The 21,318-nt window shown below is 42.4% G+C and overlaps 1 protein-coding gene across 4 annotated transcripts; it reads right to left on the bottom strand.

Moving 5' to 3' along the window:
* Window positions 1-3,879: 3,879 nt before the first annotated feature.
* Window positions 3,880-18,908, bottom strand: LSMEM1 (leucine rich single-pass membrane protein 1). 4 transcript variants are annotated; one of them, XM_090042291.1, is made up of 4 exons: window positions 18,221-18,908; window positions 13,271-13,405; window positions 8,136-8,270; window positions 3,880-4,781 (listed from the first exon to the last, which is right to left on the bottom strand). In XM_090042291.1, exons 2-4 carry the CDS (start codon window positions 13,401-13,403, stop codon window positions 4,597-4,599), a joined length of 453 nt encoding a protein of 150 aa, XP_089898417.1. In that variant the 5' UTR covers window positions 13,404-13,405; window positions 18,221-18,908; the 3' UTR covers window positions 3,880-4,596. The 4 variants fall into 4 exon arrangements, with proteins under 4 accessions (XP_089898417.1, XP_089898413.1, XP_089898416.1 ...); XM_090042287.1 differs by lacking the exon at window positions 18,221-18,908 and adding an exon at window positions 18,037-18,191; XM_090042290.1 differs by lacking the exon at window positions 18,221-18,908 and adding an exon at window positions 17,964-18,057.
* Window positions 18,909-21,318: the final 2,410 nt, after the last annotated feature.

Here is a 21,318-nt window from a genome sequence, read left to right on the forward strand (position 1 = left end):
CCATCATAGGGTGCTGGGGGTGGGCAGAGGTAGGTGGTGTGTGGGTGGTGGGGCAGGCAGGCTGGAGTGGCAAATGCAGGAGGAGGGGGTCAGGCAGGGCCTCCTACAGCCAGTGCCCTGACCCCCACTGGCAGGTGCATGGCTGTCCTGGGGCCTGGGTGGCAGAGGCCTGCTGGGACCAGCAGGGCCAGCAACATAGCCAGCAGGAGTGGTGGGGGGGCTGGTCATCACTGGCAGGGTCCGGGCTGCAGCAGCAGGGCACTGGGCATGTCTTGGAGGGGCAGGGGCAGGGACAGGAGCTGAAGTAGCCCTGGCATGGGGAGACTGGAGCATGGCAAGGCAAGGAGGGAGTTGCCACATGCTGCTCCTGTGCTGGGCATGTGGCTTCTGATCAGGGAAAGGGATGGCCAGGGATAAGAATTTCTCAGATAGATACCAGGTGCTGGCAGCTGGGTTTGGCTTCAGTTAATTGCACAATAAATGTAACATGCCAGAAGCCATGTGCTTCCTAAACTAGAATATGGTCTTATATGGATCAAGTCCCCTTACATCAATTCCTTTGAAAATTAAGACCAGGGTGTTAAGTCAGTATTGGAAGCTGACTGTGGGGCCCATAGAAAGCCTTGAACACAGCCCTGATGTGCTCTTGGTTGCTTAAGTCACAGAGAAGATGGGCAAACACAATGTCTGTCAGCTGCCACCTATGTATCATCTCCACATTCAGTGTTAGACACAATCATTTGCAATAATTTCTCCTAGGAGTTATAATGCATGGATTACTATGGCTAGGTCCTTGTCTGAGAGAAAGAAATCATGTTTGCCAGAAATCTGGAGGATAAAGGCAGCATTTTTGGGGCTGATTCTACCTGGTCATTCAAGTTCAGTGAAGAGGACCCTGAGGCTTTTCACCATTTTGACAAATTAGGTCTATAGGGTGGATACAGCTTCTTGCACAGGTCCAGTGCTGTGAACAGGGAAGTCATACCTATGTCTATGGCTGCAGCAAGGTTGACTGAGGCATCCAGAATACTGGTTGATCTCAGATTTTTGGAGGTTGATGGTTACTCAATGGCGCTCTCAGTTACTTTGCTCAGGAATGGGAATTTCAAGGGGGACATCAGCTGGAGAAATCTTCAGGATTGAGTGTTGTTTGCTTAAGAATGGGACAGCTTATTTCATGTCTCTGGGAATTTGGCAAGTGAGCTGCTCTGAAGGCGCAGACAGAAATTACATTTGTCACACGATCAGCCCCTTGAAAGTGCTCTACCAGAAGAGCAAGGCTGCAGAGCACTCCAATTGCATGACAAATTATATGAATGAAGTGATGAAGTGAAGGTGCTCCAAAGCAGAGTGCCTTCTTTAACTTGTGTCTGCTTCAGTGACTGGGCTACTGCAGTCCAGCCCTACCCCGATGCTGTCTCAGGATGGAAGAGGGAGAAGGCAGGAGAGGGAGGTCCATTCTGGGGTTTGCACAACCATACTGGAAGGGAACGGATGGGTGGGTTGGATCTCACCACAAGGGGGGGATTCAAGGCACCCCTCCCCCGCACAGGCTAAAGAAACCCCAGAATGGACCTCTCTCTCCTACCTTCTCCCCCTCCCATCCTGAAACACCATTGGAGCTGGAAGCGGGGGAGAGAGGGACAGAGCTAGGGGAAGAGGCTGCAGACCTGGATTGACTCCAAACTGGAGCTCAATTCCCAACCCTCACAACCCAACAGTTTACGTCTGTTGGGTCAGGAGGGTGGGTCTAACTCATGGTGTTAACTCATGGTGTTTTCTGTCTGCACCTTGAAAGAGACAGTAACTATTTTCTTTGTAGTGTATAGTATTCTTCTTCACTGGATTTTAGTATGGATCTATTTTACAGATTTTCACAGACTAAATATGTTCTGAAGATTATCCAAATATACCAATAGGGGAAGAGAATGATCATTTTAAAATGATTTAGGGCTCAATCCTGCGATGCTGAGCATCCTTGCAAGGTTTTGGCCTTCGTCAGCTCCATTAAAAGCCAAAGGCAGTTTTTCCCCTCTAGGTAGCTTGGCTTGTGAATGTGAAGTAGGTCACATGGTATGATCTTCAGCACCTCACAGGATCAAGCCTTAGAAAAAAGCACTATATTTGATGCATAATAGAAAGACTGGAGCAAGTAGCTTTTCTTTAAACCTTGATTATGTGACTAGATTAATAGTAATTGATGCCAAGATCACAGTAACGGGGAAACATTAATTCCCTTGGGGAATAGTGCTGGAAGCACAGATTTTATTTATGCTCTCTCCTGCCAGAAAAATCTATAGACTAGTAGCATCAGTTTCACTTGAAACCACAAGCTACCCTGATAGCTGCAATGTTTGCAACAAGAGTTGTGACAAATCCACGTTTGAGAATCACTGAATGACAAATACAAGAATTGTTTTCCAGTGGTTAACAAGAATGGATGTGTGTCAGCATGTGACAGAGAATTTGAAAGCAGTTACAGTGAATAGACTGCACATAAGGGAGTTGAGACTTACTGTTGCTATTAAAAAGTAGCTGGCAGTTCAGGGAAGGACTTGAGACAACTCATCAAAACTGTTAAATTGTCAGAGCACTGGGAAAGCTTTTCCTTCATATTTCACCATTAATTTACAAAAAATATAAAAGATGTTTGTTTTTGTTTTTAGGGTTCATTTCTTCACATTGCTGATTCTTTATTTGTTATTATAATCCTTTAGGTGTCACGTTCTCATCATCTTTGCAGCAACTAATTTAGCTGTCCAAACGAGACAACTGGACATCCAGCTGAGTTATTTGTAGTAGAAGCTGAGGAGCTCTTTTAATAAAGATTATGTTTTCATGGAAACGTCATTTCAGTAGTAAAGAAAATGAAAAAAATCAAATCAAGAAAAAAAAGGGCGTGTAATATACAATATGTCCTGTGTTAGTGGTTGGCAGAATTAATCCCTTTGCTCTTGCAAGGCCCATGTTTCTGCCCAAAGTGGAATTTGATTGCCTCCACTGAACACAGAGTCATATTACATCAAAGTCAAGTTGTCCATAAGATATTTGTGTCCCTTGTTGTAATAGCAGGGATTTTCAATCAATAAAACTTTTTAAACAGACCATTACTCCCTTGTGATTTTGTTGTTCACTATACAAACGCATGTAAATCAAGACAAAAATGTATTTTGAAATCAAATTAATGAATGTTGTAGATGTTTGAGTGTTAGACTATAATTTGGTATTTTTCTGGTTCCGAGATGGCAAAACCTCTTGCTGAAAGGAGTACTTCCCAGGGCCAAGGGGAGGAACTCATGGTGGCAAAGGTTAGGGGTTAGGGAGCAGGACTTCTGGTCACAAGGTGGCAACCAGGGAGCCAGGTACCTGTCAAGGGGCAGAGTTACCTATGTGGCCCTCAACAGCTTGCCAAAACTTGGTAAGTGGCCCTCCAGCTGAAATCATTGCCCACCCCTGAAGTAGAACCTAGGTAGCAGCAGCTCACATTCTCTTCCGCTAAGCCCTGTCATCCTCAGTCCAACATGGCTCGATGCTAAGCTAGAGAAACTACACTCTGAGCAAAGGCCTGCATCAGGTTCTGTATTCATCCTGAAAGGGGAGTACTTTACAAGATCACCTCACAAAATGGAGCACCCAGCATTTAGCTCTTTCTTTAAACTGTTAATTGACGGTCCGGAGATTGGGCAATTTAGTGCCATTCATGGACAACATATTTGAGGCCCCAAACAATTAACAAATTGGTAGCCGCTTTTTTCACTTTTAGCCTGGGCTGAATTTGATGTGTTGGAAAACATTTTTGCTAAAATAAAGTCTGGTGTTGTAAAAGAAGCATCAAGACAATATATTTAACTAGGCATAAGTAAAACATCAGGCCACAGGACAGAAGCAGCAAGTTTATTTAGAAGTGATGTTCTCATCATCGATTATTCCTTACACAAATAAACTCCAAGCAAATATATGATTTTTTTCCCCTGATAATTAGTAAAAAGAAGCAGTAAACATGGACTCAGCTGAATGCTTCTCATTGAAAACTTCATTATGTTATAAAAGAAACAGTAATTTCTTTTTAGGAATAGTACAAGGGTAAGGCCCTTACAGGCAGACTTCTGAGGCTTTGTGAAGCCCTGCTGATAAGTGTATTGTGAAGTGCAGGATCAGCTCTAACAGCCCCATAATATAAAATTACAATCACTTCAATCAGGATCAATTACAATGTTTTTATTTTAAATTTAGAAAATACTAGAAATTTGGGCACAAATCCTTACTTTACTCATACAGAGCTGTCTGCAGTATCTGAGAGCTCTGGTAATCAAATGCCAGATCTAAGGATATGTATCCATAGCATCAAGTTGGAACAAACCAAAAGGGGTATTGACTATACATCTGTGCAGTAGTAATAGCAGCTTGCACAGATCCATTCCCTTCCAATTGTTTTTCTAGTGCTCTTATAATAGTTAGGGAGCATATTGAGCCAGAATAGTTAAGTACCCACCTGACTGCACAGAAGACCAAATTAAAGTAAATGTATAGACTGAAAATAGATTTCATTGCACAAAATGGTTGCTGCCCTGTTTCTTCCAGCTCCAAGTGGGTAAATCAATGCTCATGAAGAACAGGAATTGATGTGGTTTGACCTCTAACAAGATCTCCTTCCTTCTCCATGAATCCAGATTGGTTTAGATGCTTTAACAGCAAATTGTTTATTTTCTTAAGCTCTTCTATGTTGTTCTTTTCAAACTCCAGTCTGCTTGACACTTGGTCCATCTTCTTTCCAGTCTGAACTTTAAAATAAAAATGTGTTATGTTAAATGAGTTAATTAAGGGTTTTATCATCACAGGGTTGGGACATTTACTGTGCTCAAATACACAGCAAGCTGAAGATAAGTTCAGGAGCCTAGTGGGAGACAGTTATATCTGGAAAGCTAACTAAATACTTTAAAAAACTACTTTCACTTTTTCATTTTTGTGTAGTCTAATGCAATAACTGCACTAGTTCAATTTCTGAATCCTACAGGAAATTTCCTGATTTAAAGGCTACAAGATTCACCCTGTGTCTGAGCACAATGGGCAGACAGAAGTGCAGTTCTCCACTGTAACTCATTGCTTTACAGGAAGTGGTCTGAGTTACAATGATTCCCCAGACCAAACAGAAGTTCACTATTGGTTCCAGGGGGAAGAAGAATCTAACTGCTAGCTGCAGCCGGTTTCCTTTACCAATGGCCCCTGCTCCCTCTCTCAGCCTGCACAGTTTTCAGAATGGGAGGGAGGAAAGGAAGCAAAGGGAGCTTGTTCGAGGGGTTACTCAGCTGGCGCTTGAGGGTGGGGCAGGTGAATTGGAGCCTCCTACCTTGGGGGGTTGGGAAAGGGAGGTTTCCAAGACACCCACCTCACCCTCCAGCAGAGACTGAAAAAATCCCAAACCAAACTCCCTCTGCTCCCTTTCCTCCCTCCCATTCTGAAAACAGCTCTGAGGCTGAGAGGCAGTGCAGATTTCATAGACCTGATAGACATTAGGGCTGGAAGGGACCTTGAAAGATGATCGGGTCCAGCCCCCTGCCCAAGGGGCAAGAAGTCTATACCAGACTCTGGAGACTCAAAAGAAGTTACAGAAGATGCTACGTTTTGAAATGTATTCATCTGTCAGATTTATCCCAGATTGGCCATTTTTTATGCAGTCTGCAGCCATGCACTTGTGTCTGGTCATGGTTATAAACCACTTTCTGTGCCAAGATTGGGTGAAAATTGTCAATTCTACATTTGTTGTATGAAAATTGTCACTTTTGCATCCGATGTTTGTCACAGTTGTCTGTGTCCAATGTGTCTCTCCACACTGTTATTACAAAAAAATGACCAAAGTGTAGAAATAGAACTAAGCCTCATCATTTCCTAAAGCTTAGGCCTCTGCCTTCAGAAGTGAGGAAGTCCTACAGATGTTAGTATTCTCTTATCCTCTCTTTGGAATACAAGCAACCTTATTCACATATGCAAATAAAGCCAGTACATTGCATGCTTGAGCCTTTTCACATTAGTCAAAACTTATCCCAAGGTTTTGCTGTTGGCTAGAGTTCACATCCAACAGTTGAGTGTCATTCCAAAGTAAATCTATGCCTGCAGATTGTGAATATACCATAGAATAGCTGAATGACCCTAGTACTATAGGTCCAAAAATAAACCTCTACATCTTTTAGAGGCTTAGCCCAAGAGCAACTCCTTTAATAACTGCAGAATCACGATCCTTAGCCATTTTGCTGTCTAACCACTAGAGGGCCATATTATTCCTTCATTTCTACCAGATCTGCAACAGAGCAAATTTGGAGCTCAGTATAAAAAAATATAAAGGGTCTTCCCAGACATAGTATTCAAGATATTATGTGCACCCTTTATTTCCTTGGCACTGTTGTGCTTTTCAGTGTGTCCAGAAATGGTGTCCTTGGGTGCAGTTCAGGGCAGAGTAGATAATAATTTCCTGTTATGAAATGAGAGGAGGGAACAGTCCTTTCTGCTTTGTAGCCCATTAATGACTACAATATAGGTAGAGACATCATGATTTCAAAGGGTCACAAGTTCTTATCACAACAGAGTTCTCAGTCAACATAATATACGTCATGCTCTATTCTATGCAATAACACTGAGTCAGTGGTAAACACCAAATAGGTGAGTCCCTGGGAATATCTGGTAGTCTGTGGCTGTTGGCTTGACAGCATTACCTTAACCACCTCAAACAAGCAGCAGTAATCCATGCAGATTGCTACTATGGAACAATTTCAAGTTATCTGACTTTTCAGACTCCTTTTGTTTGAGGATTTCTTTCTTCCAAATGATTTTCACTCAACTGCTTGCACAGGAACCTTCAGCTGTCTCTGAATAATAAAAACTAAACACCTTCCTACACACTGAGTTAAATTCATCCCTAGCATTAGTCCTTCCATGTTAGTGGAATCACACCAGGACTGAATTTTTGTCTGGAAATGAAAAGGAAAAATTGTTTTCAAAACATGTCTTGACAAAACAGTCAGACTGAAAGTACTTGATTTTACAGCCAATGATTTCAGAGATCACTACCTAGCTCTACTGGTTTATATTTAAACTTTTCTTCTTACCACCCCAAGGTCAAGTACAGGTTGCTTAAAATCCTCTTTTAAGGTATGGAGTACTGTAAAATACTGTTGCTGAGCTCAATTGATAAAGCAGCATGGAAAGTTAAACAAGCTATTTAAAAGTTGACCTGCTGACCTGACTTAATTCTTTCTTTCCTATCTATTACAATTTTAGCTGAATTAATCCTTATTCCATGTCATGATGGGATGGTTCTAGTTAACCTTGCTGCAATGTTACAGAAAGAGCCAGACATGATTCCAGAGCCAATTAAGCAAGTCTGAGTAATTCCTTGGCATCTGTGTCAGAACCAAGCCACACACCAGCGAATATCTGTCACTTAACATTTTGGAAGATACATATTTCTTCTATCTTGAAAAAAAAAACATGTATCCTTTTTTGTTTTGTAAGGAACTTTGCTAGCTTTTAGATGAAATCCTTACATCACAGCCATTCAGAAGGCAGCATACTGAATAATACAAGAGTCTACGAGTCTGCAAAATTTTTGCGTTGAGGCAGAGCTTTTATCTCAAGCAGTAGTGGCCCAGGCTTTTAGATCCAGCAGCCCCAGGCTCAATGTCTGTCTAATTCAGTGATTCTCAACTAGGATACTATAGCACCCTGGGGTGCCTTGAAAACCTTCCAAGTATGTTCCAGGGTGATGTAAGGTTAGCACTGTTAGGTGTGCAAACATAATTCACAAGATAAATCCAGAGATTTCAAACAGGAATCCATAGAGCTAAAAAGGCCATTCTGATCTTTCTGAGTTGCCTGCAACAGAAAAATTGCTCTTTTATTTTTACTTAGTCAAAAACCAAGTGAAAACTAAGACCTGGCAAGGGGTGCCTTTAGTCTAATGAGGGGTGCTCCTTGGGCTTAAGAAGCAGTGCCTTGAATCTAGAAAGGTTGAGAACCACTTTCTAATTCAATAACCAATCTTGTGTTACAACAGCAAATTACAATGTAGCCCAATAGCTTTCCTCACTTTGCTCCCTTAGGAGCGCATATTGTTTATAAGAGCCTGTTTGTGTTTTACTTACTTATTAAGATAATTACAAATGAAACAAGTGCCAAACTGACAATCAACGTAATGATCAATGTAACGAAGAACACACATTGGCTTCTTATGCTACTCCATGTCATCCAACCATCACCTGTGTTCTCCTCTTCCTGGTCTGCAGTAAGATGGAAAATAATATTGTGGTAAGAAATTGTATTAAAATCATTTAGAACAAATATGACAAAATACCTCCAGTTCTAATCAGAGAGAACCCAGAATACACCCAAGCTTTGGATCTAAGTCTAGAAGTTTATGGCTTGAATTCATCTCTTTTCCTAGATAGAACACAATTACCACATCATTATCATCTTAGAATTTCAGTCAAAGAGGAGACTGTTTCAAAGTGGAGGATATGTGAAAATAGCATACCTTATTCAACAGATCTGCTTCATAGGCATATTCAGATTGATGGCTTTTCACTCCTAATAACCCATTCAAGCCAGTGCCACTGATTAAAAGTGAGCTACATTCTATGCACCTTGTGAATCATCAGTCAAATTATTTACTAATTTACAAACAGTTTCACCAGTGCAATTGACAGCAGTGGGGCTGCACAGAGGTCACTGAATTTGGCTCTCAACCCATTTGTTTCTTATGCTATTGCACAAGAAAGGAAAAAGAAAAAAAAGTTTTATTTATATAGATTCAATGTACACAGTGCCAGAAGTTAGTATATATTCAGCTACTTGAAACATTTTTAACAAAACTATTTTCATCCAGCAATGCTGTTTCTTTGGAGCTGAAACAATTTGCAAAGACATAATTCCAATAAAGTTTTCATCAAGAGGGTTTCTGAGGTCCAGATTCTGGTCCCTCCCAGAAAGCAGAAGAAGGAGCTCCAGATGGAAAACATGACTTTTTTTCATTATTTGAAAGGGGATGCTTTGAAATAAATTGACCTCATGGAAACATTAAAAATGTTACATTTTTATTCTATTACAGAACAAAAACAAGGTTTGGAATGTCAGAAGTCATCACAAAATGGAACTGTCATCTTCCAGCCACCTCTAGTATATATAAATTTAACACATTTGCCCACAGGCGGCAGGGCCACTAGCTAGCCATCAAGAAGATATAGGATGGGGGAGTAAAGGGCATCGCCTCTACTGAAATCTGAGAGTTAAATCTGCCTGGTACTTTTTAAAACCTCTGTTGAGTGAAAGGTCAGTAAGTGCCATCAAGACAAAAACAGGCCAGTGAGGAGTGGAGATGGACCTCTGGGTAGCGAAGACAGTGGGAACAGGAAATGGATTTTCTTTAAACTCCCTGAATGCTGGCAAGAGATTTGTATGAATCTGAGTTTTACACTTTATAAGCAAGCTTCTAACCCCATACTTAAGTACCACTTTAACTACTATTTTCTTCTCTCTTTTGGGCTTGTGTAACTTCAGTCTGTCCCAGAAAGCTTTCCAGAAAGCTACAGCTGAAATAGCATGTGTTAGAAGTGTGTGCAGGACCAGATTAAGTGTGACATTTAGCTCACCTACCTCTATAGCTGATGTACCTGAAAAGAATCATGCATCTGTGAAAATGGTATTTCTAGGTTTCACATTCAATGTGACTTTCAGCTGGTGACAATTTTTCAGGGACTTACATTGTGCTGGTAGCAATAAAGATGGGGAAAGGATGCCTATGCCACAACAACATTTTGATAATGAGCAAACCTGAGGTTTGAGCAATTCATAGAACTAGTAAGAGATCTATCTGTGGGAGCCTTTTTGTTTCTCTTTATTGCATTTAGTGTGCTCCTGCCTGTGGATAAATTGAAGCCTTTTTAATATTTGGGGCTTTTTGTTAGTCCCTCAGCTTCCATAATAAAGGCATTATGTGCTAAGTGCCAATACCACAGATATTGCTTCCTAGCCAGAATAATAATAATGGGGAGTTGCTGCCACAGTCTTTCAAGCACAGTAAGCTATCAATAGAGTTCTTATAAATACTACTTGTTTGCTCTGCCTAATGAACACTTCTCACTAGTCAACTGGCTCAATGTGCCAGCCATTGTAAGGAATCAGTGAACAAGGACTCTGGCCAAGCTGCAAACAGTGGGACCATTTTATGTTCTGAAGCATACAAAAATGGCTGTGTAGCTCCTACCACAACAATTAGAAGTCTTTTAATTTTAAAATAGCTTTTAAAATGATTTCTAATGTATTTGGGTTAGCCAGGTCATATTTAGCTACTGAGCTAAAGGAAGGCCATGTGAACTGCTTCACAAACATTCAAGGCATTATTTTTAAAGCAGTTGAGGCATCTACTGTAGAAAATGGAAACTGATTCCCAGGCATTTTCAATGGTTATCAGGTGAAAAACGCTTACTTAATCTAGCAACCTTTTTGTCTGCTCTGTAGCAAAGAGATCCAGGATTTCACACATGACTCAATATTAAGTGGCTGAGGACTGTAAAGAGTACAAACTCTTTGAGCATATATAAATTGTGTCAGTGTTCAGGACCATGAAAATAATCCCCACCAACTCACTACCACCCTGCATAGGCCACATGCCAAAATCATATCACATAATCGTTCCTTGTCCTGTACCCAATGTCATGTTCTCAGTTGTGGGCATGCTCATTTGGACAGCATCTGGCACATTGAGCACTGCTCCTGTGGCAGCTACATGACACGTCCTTGTTACGTGGCACATAGGGAGTGGGTGTGAGTGGGCACGGCTTGTTTTCATGATGATGCCTCAGAGCACCATCCAACACAATGTAGATATTAGGGTTATATGACGCTTTGGTCCCTGATTCGATTTGGTGGAGATTTGGCCTGATTTGGTGGCCAAATCTCCAAATCCGAATCAAATCAAGACACCCTTCAATCTCTCCGAATCAAATCAGAACCTTCCGAATTGATTTGGAGAGATTCAGAGATTCGGACATAGACACAGCTTTAAATGTTTTTTCTACATACCTCAAGGTACCAGGAGGCTTGTGAATGCTACAATGCTGGGGTGGATAGAGAGTCCCACAGGAGTGCAGGGGGCTCTCCAGCACGCTTGGCAGAAGACCCAGAACTGAACAAGAAGCACTTCTGGTCCACTTCCAGGTCTGCTGGGAAGTGCGTGCAGGGCACCCCCGTATCCCCCTGGCTCGGCAACTGGTGTTTCCTGGGTCTGGGGGGGCACCCAGGGTTCCCCCTGCAGGTGATCACTGAGCCAGAGGGGTGTGGGAGGGCCCCCCAGTGCACTCCCCGGGGGACCCAGACATGGACCGGAAATACTTCTGGTCTACTTCCAGGTCCACTGCCAAGTGCACAGGGGGCCCTCCCATGCTCCTGTGGGATGTAGAAAAAACATTTAAAGCTTTGTCTGTGGCCGAATTGCTGATTCTCTGAATCACCATTGAATGTTCAGATTCAGATTTGGTCGAATCGAATCATGGACAGTGATCTAAATCAACAGATCAAAACATTGTCCCTGATTCGGGCTGAATCGGAATCTGAATTGAATGCAACCCATTTTGCATTAGTAGACATTCCTTTTGAGAACACTCTACCAGTGAGAGCAATGTCCATAGAAACCTCCAAGCATTAACAACCATATTTAAAGAGTCACAATCTAAAACAATTTGAAGCACTTCAGTAATAGATAGAAAAAGCACACGCACAGGACTGCTCCCATCTGCTGCTCAAATACAGCCATTAGTAGGCAACTCCTGCACCCAGCAGCACTCATACAACCATATTTCAAAAGTGAAGAATGCTGCTTAAAACAACTACACATGAAATCTAGGTGGGCAACACAAAAATATTTTGACTCTTGAACAGATTTATTATATGCTCACACCTTTTCACTAAAATGAGAACACTAGGAAGGCCTATATGATAAAATAATATGATAGATGTCTATCATTTTTGATATGGGATCCTTCCATTGTGTCTGGCAGCTGATGCCATTGTAGTTATTAGCTTTAGAATACTTAGGACTCAGTAGTAGAGCTATTTGCAAGATGTTCAGCCTCACGGGCTAAGAGGAAGGTTAAGAGCACATATTCCTTATCTCCCATATCCTCCCCAAAATCAGTGTATTTTTAACTCTTCTTGAATCTAAACACAGGTATCACCTGACATTTCTTCTAGCAATTATCTTTAATGGTGTAGTTGAATGGCCAGTTCCACTTTTGTCTCATTTAAAATTCATTTAAATAAGGCTGTTACTGTATAGCTATTCTCCAGATAAATTTCAAAAGTATAAAATTATGCCACTAAATGAAGGATGTAAATGCAGGTTTCTGTACCTATTCAAACAACACAATATGGAATGCTGCCAAAAACTTTAGCTTTTACAGTGCTTTCAGATCACAAAGGAGCTGAGCACATTGCTAAAATATTCTTGTCATATAACATATATAAAAGAAGTAAAACCAGGTCAGTGCAATTCTGAAACTGAGAAATGAGCTTGCCTGAATTACAAATCTAGATAGGGTCACAGAGTTCTTCAGGTAGCTATTTCACACTATCAAGAGCCATTCCTTAAAAGTACAAACAGAAATAAGAATTGTTTCAATTGCTGGTCTTACCCTTCTCTTATCATTTATATTAGTTTTAGTGTTTGCAAAAACTACCAGAGAGAGAGAAATCACTTCATTATTCCTGCAACATAATGGACAATGCCAGTGCCTCAGACATGACCTGGATGCTATGGCTTGGAGTGATGTGTGGCTCAGATTCCACTATGAATCCTTTGCCTTATGGGACTTGCCAACAAGAATCTACTACCAGTAACAATGAGAGATTGTACTGGTGTAGCTGGATGGTAGGTCTGGTCCAGTATGCCAATTCTTGTGTTTCCCATTTAAAGGGAGCCAAGTGTGATGATTTTTGAGATAACTATATTTTAACAGAATTTAATGTCTTTTCAATACTAAGATTGACATGCACGTATTGTGCTCAGTCCTTAAGTGGCACACGTTTGCACCATGCCGTTGACATCAATGAAGCTATCATTTTGATTTATATTACCCAGGGATCTGGCCCACCTGCTTAAAGATTTAGTAAAAACATGCCTATGGTAAATAAATTACTTCCAAATGCCAACTACATTCATACATTCATTTTTTCATCACCCGCTGTCTGTTCAGAATAGTTGTTAAACATTATCCAATATACATACTTAGCAGGTGTTGAGATCCATCAGAACAAACATTTAGTTTGTTTAGGTTATTTAAGGAATCAACTTCATAAAGCTTTCCTTCTTCTTGTGTATCATTTTCCAGGGCAATTTCCAGAGAAGAACTCTCCATCATACCTAAAAGAAAGTATATGACTGAGTTGAGGATCCTGAGGAACAGAAGGAAGGAGAACATCAGAGTAAGGACCCTGGACTTCAGAAAAGCAGACTTTGATTTGCTCAGGGAACTCATGGACAGGGAAGGGGAGAGGAGTCCACAGGACAGCTGGCTGTAATTTAAAGAAACCTTATTGAGAGTACAGAAACAAAACATCCCAGTGTCTAGGAAGACTAGCAAGTATGGCAGAAAACCAGTTTGGCTTAGCAGGGAACTCTTCAGTAAGCTAAATCACAGAAAGCAAGCTCATAAGTGGAACCTTGGACAAACAAGTAGAGAGAAGTATAAGACTATTTCTCGGGTATGCAGGGATAAAGTCAGGAAGTCCAAAGTGCAATTGGAGTTGCAGCTAGCAAGGGACATGGAAGGGTAACAAGAAGGGTTTCTACTTATGTTAGTAACAAGAGGAAGACCAGGAAAATGTGGGTCCCTTATTGAATGGGGTACACAACCTAGTGACAGACGATGCAGAAAAGGCTGAAATGCTCAATGCCTTTTTCACCTTAGTCTTCACAGGCAAGGTCAGCTCAGACGACTGCACCTGGCAGCACAGCTTGGAGGAGGTGAACAGCCAAGAGTGGTGAAAGAAAAGGTTAAGGACTATATTGAAAAGCTGGAGTTGTACAAGCCCATGGGTGCAGATGGGATGCACCTGAGGATGCTGAGGGTGTTGACTGATGTGATTACAGTGCCGGCCATTATCTTTGAAAACTCATGGCAATCAGGAGAGGTCCCTGATGAATGGAAAAGGGCAAATAAAGTTCCCATATTTAAGAAAGGGACGATTTGGGGAACTACAGACCAGCCAGTCCCACCTCAGTCCCTGGAAAAATCATGGAGCAGATTCTCAAGGAATCCATTTCTAAGCACTTGGAGAACAAAGTGATTCAGAACAGTCAGCATGGATTCACCAAAGGCAAGTCATGCCTGACCAACCTGATGGTCTTCTATGACAAGATGACTGGCTCTGTGGATGCAGGAAGACCAGTGGATGTGCTATACCTTGATTTTAGCAAGGCTTTTGATATGGTATCCCACAACTTCCTCACAAGCAAGCTAAGGAAATACAGACAGGATGAACGAACTGTAAGATTGATATAATGGATCATCAGGCTCAGAGAGTAGTAGTCAATAGCTCACTGTCTAGTTGGTAGCCAGTATCAAATGCAGTGCCCCGGGGGTTGGTCCTGGGGCTGGTTTTGTTCAATATCTTCATCAACGATCTGGAAGATGAGATGAAGTGCATCTTCAGCAAGTTTGCAAACTGGGAGGAGTAGTAGATATATTGGAGGGTAGGGTTAGGGTTCAGAGAGACCTAGACATATTGGAGGATTGAACCAAAAGAAATCCTGTGAGGTTCCATAAGGACAAATGCAAAGTCCTGAACTTAGGCCAGAACAATCCCATGCACCAGTACAGGCTGGGGGCTGACTGCCTGGGCAGCTCTGCAGGGAAGGACCTGGGGTTACAGTGGGCAATAAGATGAGCATGAGCCAACACCGTGTCCTTGTTGCCAAGAAGGCTAACAGCATCCTGGGCTGCATTGGGAGGAGTGCTGCCAGCAAATCAAGGGAAGTGATTATTCCCCTCTATTCAGCATCTGTGAGGCCACATCTGGAATACTGTCTAGTTTTGGGCCCCCCACTACAGAAAGGATATGGACAAACTGGAGGGAGTTTAGCAGGGGACAACAGAAATGGTGAGGGGGCTGGGGCACATGATTTATGAGGAGAGACTGAGGGAACAGGGGTTATTTAGTCTAGAGAAGAGAAGATAGAGGGGATTTTAATAGCAGCCTTCACCCTTAAGGGTGGTTCCAAAGAGGATGTAGCTAGACTGTTGTCAGTGGTGGCAGATGACAGAACAAGGAGCAATGGTCTCAAGTTGCAGCAAGGGAAATTTAGGCTAGATACTCTATTAGGAAAAATTCCCTCACTAGGAGGGTAGTACAACACTGGAACAGGTTACTCAGAGAGGCTGTGGTGTGGACTCTCCAATGGACTCTCCAATCCCCAATGGAGGTTTTTAAGACCTGGTTAGACAAAGCCTTGATTGGGATAATTCAACTGGCGATGGTCCCGCTTTGAGCAGGGAGGTTGGACTAGATGACCTCCTGCGGTCCCTTCCAACCCTCATTTTCTATGATTCCATATGTAAAAGTGCTGGGTATTGTTAAGGGGTATGATACTGTAAGGTCCTGATCCCCTTCAAATCAGTTCTACCAGGGTTGGGCCTGTACAAACTGCAAGAAACTCAATATTTCAGTTCATTGTTATACATCTCTAAGATATTTCATTGCAACAGCAGAGTTTTTAAAACCTATTCTACCTCACTTGCTCCTATGCTGACTCAGGCATTATTTACTTACTTGTATACTAATCAAGCTGTGGTATGTACTGTAGTAAAATCATAGAATCATAGAAGATGAGGGTTGGAAGAGACTTCAGGTCATCTAGTCCAAACCCCTGCTCAAACCAGGACCATCCCCAACTAAATTGTTCCATGAGTGACAAGATGTGGGTAACATCCTGAATCATGAAAAGGCAGTAACATTTTCATTCATTTTAACAGGCCAGGATAATACCTGTGGTCTCTGCCCTAAATCACAATCTAGATATCAGATGGGAGGAGAGAATAGGCCAAGAATTTCAATGACTAAATCATAAGCTTACTTCATGCATCTTGCTGCTTCAAGATGTGAATTTTTTGTCCAAAACTCAAATTACAAAAGGTAATTAAAAACTATAGCATTGCAGTAATGGCTTTTCATTGCCAGCTGTAGTTCTGGTTGACATAGGCCCTAGGTTTGAACAGGTTCTGAACTGGTAGCAAAGATCTGGGCCATCCCAAAGAATGGGAATCTATTCCTGAGCCTTTTATTCCCCTTTACTGTTGAGAAAGTGTTAGTTAGTCTGATAAATTTTCTGCTGAGTCTAGATGTTCTCTGTGATAAAAAATTCCACCATGAGAAAAATGTAATTTGAACGTGTTATTTTTTGACTGTACATTAAAAACGCAGAAGTCACAGAGGTATAAAAGAAATGATCAGGTTTTGGGGTACCAGCATTTTGCCAAAGTTGCATACTCACATTTGACCTGTCCTATAGTCTGTAAAAGACTGTTCAGTGTTACCATTTATCATAACTTTCTATCACATGAACAAGGTATTCTGGGTACCTATCAAAAGCACAGTTTTATAGAATCATAGAAAGTTAGGGTTAGAAGGGACCTCAGGAGCTCATCTAGTCCAACCCCCTGATCAAAGCAGGACCATCCCCAATTAGATCATCCCAACCAAAGCTTTGTCTAGCTGGGTTTTGAAGTTCTTCAAACATTTGCTCCCTCTTAATTTAGAATTATCAAATGGGGCCAACAAGTTTCTTGACTCACCCTTTCCAGAGTGTGACAGCCTGAGGAACAGGTTCCTTCCGTTCTAATACTTTATAGGCACTTAGGGAACAGCCCAGTTTTTCCTATTGAGACACGTGTCCGAGAGGATACTCATAATACTCTGTCTCTTTCCCAAGCTCTGGCAGCTAGCCAAATAACCACTCACTGAATTCTCCTGACTATATTGCTTTTGAAAATGGGACAGGGGCTTGTAAGAGAACAGCGAGTTTATGGATGGCTGTGTAAATACATGGGTAGAAAAAAGTTTTTATTTAACTGAGGGCAAGGGACATGAAAACCTCCCGTTCCCATTCTGAGCTATTACTGTAAGTTACAAAATCAGATGGAGAAACTACGATTGCAACTTATTTCAGGCCAAATGTCTTGTATCTACTTCTATTCCACTGAAAGGTCACATGTGTAAGTGCAGTTTTAACTAGCCACATCATCCTTGCTATCTTTGCTCTCCACACATGAGCATAGCTGTAGCCAGCTGGCCTCGTTACAGGACCCAATGTTTCAGCAGCAGTAATGCAGCCCTCTAAAAACACTTCTCTCACACCCAGGGTCCTTGTTATTTTTAGCTTCAGAGGGGCAGATGCTTCTCCTGAACTTTTTTCATTTTGGTTAGACCTCCATGCAACATTAGGGAAGACTCGTCTAAGTCCGTAAGCTCTAACAAATGTGAGTACTTTGGTTTGTTTTTAATTTTAGGCTTGTGAATTCACAGGTTGCAGATTTTCACATTAAATATTTAAAACCAATTTCCTCACTGGGACTTTCATTGCAATAAATAAAATGAGTGTTTTAAAAATTAAGTCTGTTTTATGTGCGTTTTCCATTTCAGCATCTGATAACAAGACAGTAATACAGACATATCATCACTGGACCTATTAATTAGATTCAAAACAGAGTACTCTAAATCACATGATTGAGTGAATCACTGTAATTTGTACTTTAACCTTGCTTAGACCACTGTATCATCAGAATTAAAACATTAAGGTAAAAATTAAGTTGTTTTTGGTAAAGTTACCACTTGTACAAGAAGTTTCTAAAAATTCTTAACATACACAAAGATAAAAACAAATCAATAGGATTTACCAAACAAAAGTATTAAATATTATTTACCACTGTACCATATTCAGCTAAATCTCCAGTATAGAAGAAATCTTACAGTACTGACCACCAGGAGAGAACTTACTTTGTTGTTTCCCCTGCTCTTTTAAACCTGTAAGCTGTAGAATTCTACAGGACCCATTAACTCCGCTATGAAACACACTATCCCATTCCATCTATATTTAGCATTCATTTCAGCCAAGTAATCTAGTTCCCAAACAGCAATCTGATTAAAAGAAAAGAAAACATCCCACAAATTGTTTACTTACTCAACCAGAGTCACTCTAAACCAGGGGTGGGCAATTATTTTGGGCGGAGGGCCGCTTACTGAGTTTTGGCAAGCCATCAAGTGCTACATGACAGGCAGTCAGGGGGAAGATGAATGTTAATTTTCTTAATTTTTTAGGGGCCTCGCAGGCCGGATAGAATGGCCTGGCAGGCCGCATCCAGCCCCCGGGCCGCATTTTGCCCACCCCTGCTCTACACTGTTAATAGGTGTACTAGCAAGATGGCAAACTTTAACATCTGCTTTTTATATCAAGATATTTCACAAATATCATCTGTGGGTACTGAGGGAATTGGCTGGTGTCACCACGGAGCCATTGGCATGGCTGTTCGAGGACTCCTGGTGCTCAGGCCAAGTCCCTGAGGACTGGAAAAGGGCCAATGTGGTCCCTATTTTGAAGAAGGGGAGGAAGGAAGAGCCCAGCAACTACAGGCCAGTCAGCCTCACTTCTATCCTGGGGAAGGTCTTTGAAAAAATTATCAAGGGCCACATTTGTGAGAGCCCTGAAGGGGAAGTTATGTTGAGGGGTAACCAGCATGGGTTCATGCAAGGCCGATCCTGCCTGACTAACCTGGTCTCTTTCTACGACCAGGTAACAAAGAGCTTAGATATGAAGGAAGAAGTCGATGTCATCTTCTTGGACTTCCAGAAGGCCTTCGACACAGCGTCCCACCCAATTCTGGCAGGCAAGCTGAGGGACTGCGGCACTGACGAATGCAGTCACATGGGTGGAAAACTGGCTCCAGGGGCGCACCCAGAGAGTGGCGGTGGACAAGTTGATGTTGACTTGGGAGGGTGTGGGCAGCGGAGTCCCCCAGGGCTTGGTCCTTGGGCCGGTGCTGTTCAACATCTCCATTAGCAACCTGGACGAGGGTGTGGAGAGCACCCTGTTCAAGTTTGCTGGTGACATCAAGCTGTGGGGTAAAGTGAATACACCGGCAGGCAGGGACCGCATCCAGGCAGACCTGGATAGGTTGGAGAAGTGGGCGGATCTGAACAGGATGCAGTTCAACAAGGACAAGTGCAGGGAGAGAGGGAACCAGCACAGAGGCAGAGAGGGATCTTGGAGTCAGGATTGACTCCAGGATGAATATGAGTTGCCAATGCGTTGAAGCAATATGCAGAGCCAACCGCCCCTGTCCTGCATCAACAGGGGCATCACTTACAGGTCCAGAGAGGTCTTGCTCCCCCTCTATGCGGCGCTGGTCAGGCCGCAGCTGGAGTACTGTGTCCAGGTCTGGGCGCCGCACTTCAAGAAGGACGTGGGGAACCTGGAGAGGGTCCAGAGGAGGGCCACTCGTATGGTTGGGGGCCTCTGTGGCAGCCCTGTGAGAGGCTAAGGGACCTGAATCCCTTCAGTCTCTGCAAGAGGAAACTGAAGCGGGATCTTGTGGCTGCCTACAACCTTATCAGGGGCCAGCAGCAGGGACTCGGGGAAAGTCTGTTCAACAGGGCCCCCCTTGGAGTCACCAGGAACAATGGCCACAAGCTGAGGGAGGATAGGTTTAGGTTAGATATTAGGAAGAACTACTTCACTGTAAGGGTGGCCAGAGCCTGGAATAGGCTTCCCAGAGAGGCGGTGCTGTCACCTTCCCTGGAGATCTTCAAGAGGAGACTGGATAGGCACCTGGCTGCGGTCTTATGACCCCTGCCACCCCCAGTGCTCCTTCCTGCCCATGGCAGGGGGTTGGACTCAATGATCTGTCTAGGTCCCTTCCGACTCATTGGTTCTATATGTTGCATTTTTAAAACTGAGATTGGATATGCACAGAAATGAAAAACCTTTTCTATATTATTCTAATTAAAAAATTATATTTTTTTTTCCAAGAAAAAGATAACACCTACTAAATAAAAAATAAACTAAATGTTTTATTATGAAAAAAAGAGGTACTCCTCATAATTGATTTCATTTTTCTAGATATTGCAGATTGTATAAACATCACCAGAGTAGCAAATAGTTGTGTTGATGTCAATACAAGCTAAATACAGGGTGATGCAGCTGATAAGCATCCAAGGAGCAGTGGTTCTAAAACCATATTTTTAGAACACCATTACAAAGAAGAATCTGTAAGTGTGAAATGCAGGCTGTGTCAAGTGCCTAAACCATTTAATCAGTTCAATAGGAGATGTACAGACATTAAATAAACTGGGAGCTGATTAGCTAAGCTGCAGTACTGCAAAAAGGCCTAGGATTCCAGTACATCATAAGCAGAATATGATCCAACAATATACTGGGTTGTATTTGCAAACCAAGGGAAATCATTCTTCAATTTTGTTTGGTACTGGCAAGGCCCCACCTGGAATACTGTGTCTAGTTTTGGACGCTAAGCTTTAAGAAAAATATGGACAGATTAGGAGTCCAGTGACAAAAATTACCAGGAGGCTGGAAAACATGATTTAGGAAGAACTAAGAGTACTTCAAATAGCTGAATAGTAATTAGAGAACAGAGATAGGCTTGTCTCTGTGGCTGTAGGTGACAGAACTAGGAACAATGGCCTCAAGCTACACCAAAGGAAACTTAGGTTGGTAGTTAGGAAGAACTTTCCAGGGACAAAGATTCCACTTCTCCATGCAGCTTCTTCCAATGCTTGAGCACCTTTGTAAATCAGACAATTCAAGCACAGCTGCAAACAAACTCCTACTCTTACTTCCTACCTCTTCCAGCCAATATCAAGGACCTCAGGTGCAGGCTCCAATTAATCACTGTATTTCTCCTCTGCTGCCCTGCACTTTTAATACCTCACACCACTCTTGGTCAGGCCTGCTCTACAACACTACTCCCACTAACCCTCTTCTGAAGAGCCAGAAAGTATCCTTACTTCCTGGCTTGCCTCTTATATGGTCCAAAGGCAAGACAGAACTATGAACACTGAGCTTTCCTAGCTCAGAATGGTTAGGGGCTCTGGGGAAAAGATAACTTCAACTTGACAATATGCCAGCAGCAGTGGGGGCCTTATGCTGTATGTTGGGAAGATGGCTTGAGGAGGGGCTCACTACAGCAAAGGGAGTGGGGTGGCAGTGGGAGATGCCTACAGGGCCATGGCAGCAATAGGGCTTGCCCAACTGCAGTGGTGGAGCTC

This window comes from Crocodylus siamensis, chromosome 4, assembly GCF_052110815.1.
Source record: "Crocodylus siamensis isolate JL-2025a chromosome 4, ASM5211081v1, whole genome shotgun sequence".
NCBI classification, from domain to species: Eukaryota; Metazoa; Chordata; order Crocodylia; family Crocodylidae; genus Crocodylus; species Crocodylus siamensis.

Bases quoted from the DNA above. Each gene is read 5' to 3' on its own strand.
- LSMEM1 (XM_090042287.1), bottom strand. From the start codon at position 18,127: ATGGAATGGGATAGTGTGTTTCATAGCGGAGTTAATGGGTCCTGTAGA. The intron at 13,406-18,036 runs GTAAGTTCTCTC...ACTTTCTTTTAG, and splicing joins AGAGCAGGGGAAACAACAAA to GTATGATGGAGAGTTCTTCT. The intron at 4,782-8,135 runs GTAAGTAAAACA...TTTATTTTAAAG, and splicing joins ATTTGTAATTATCTTAATAA to TTCAGACTGGAAAGAAGATG.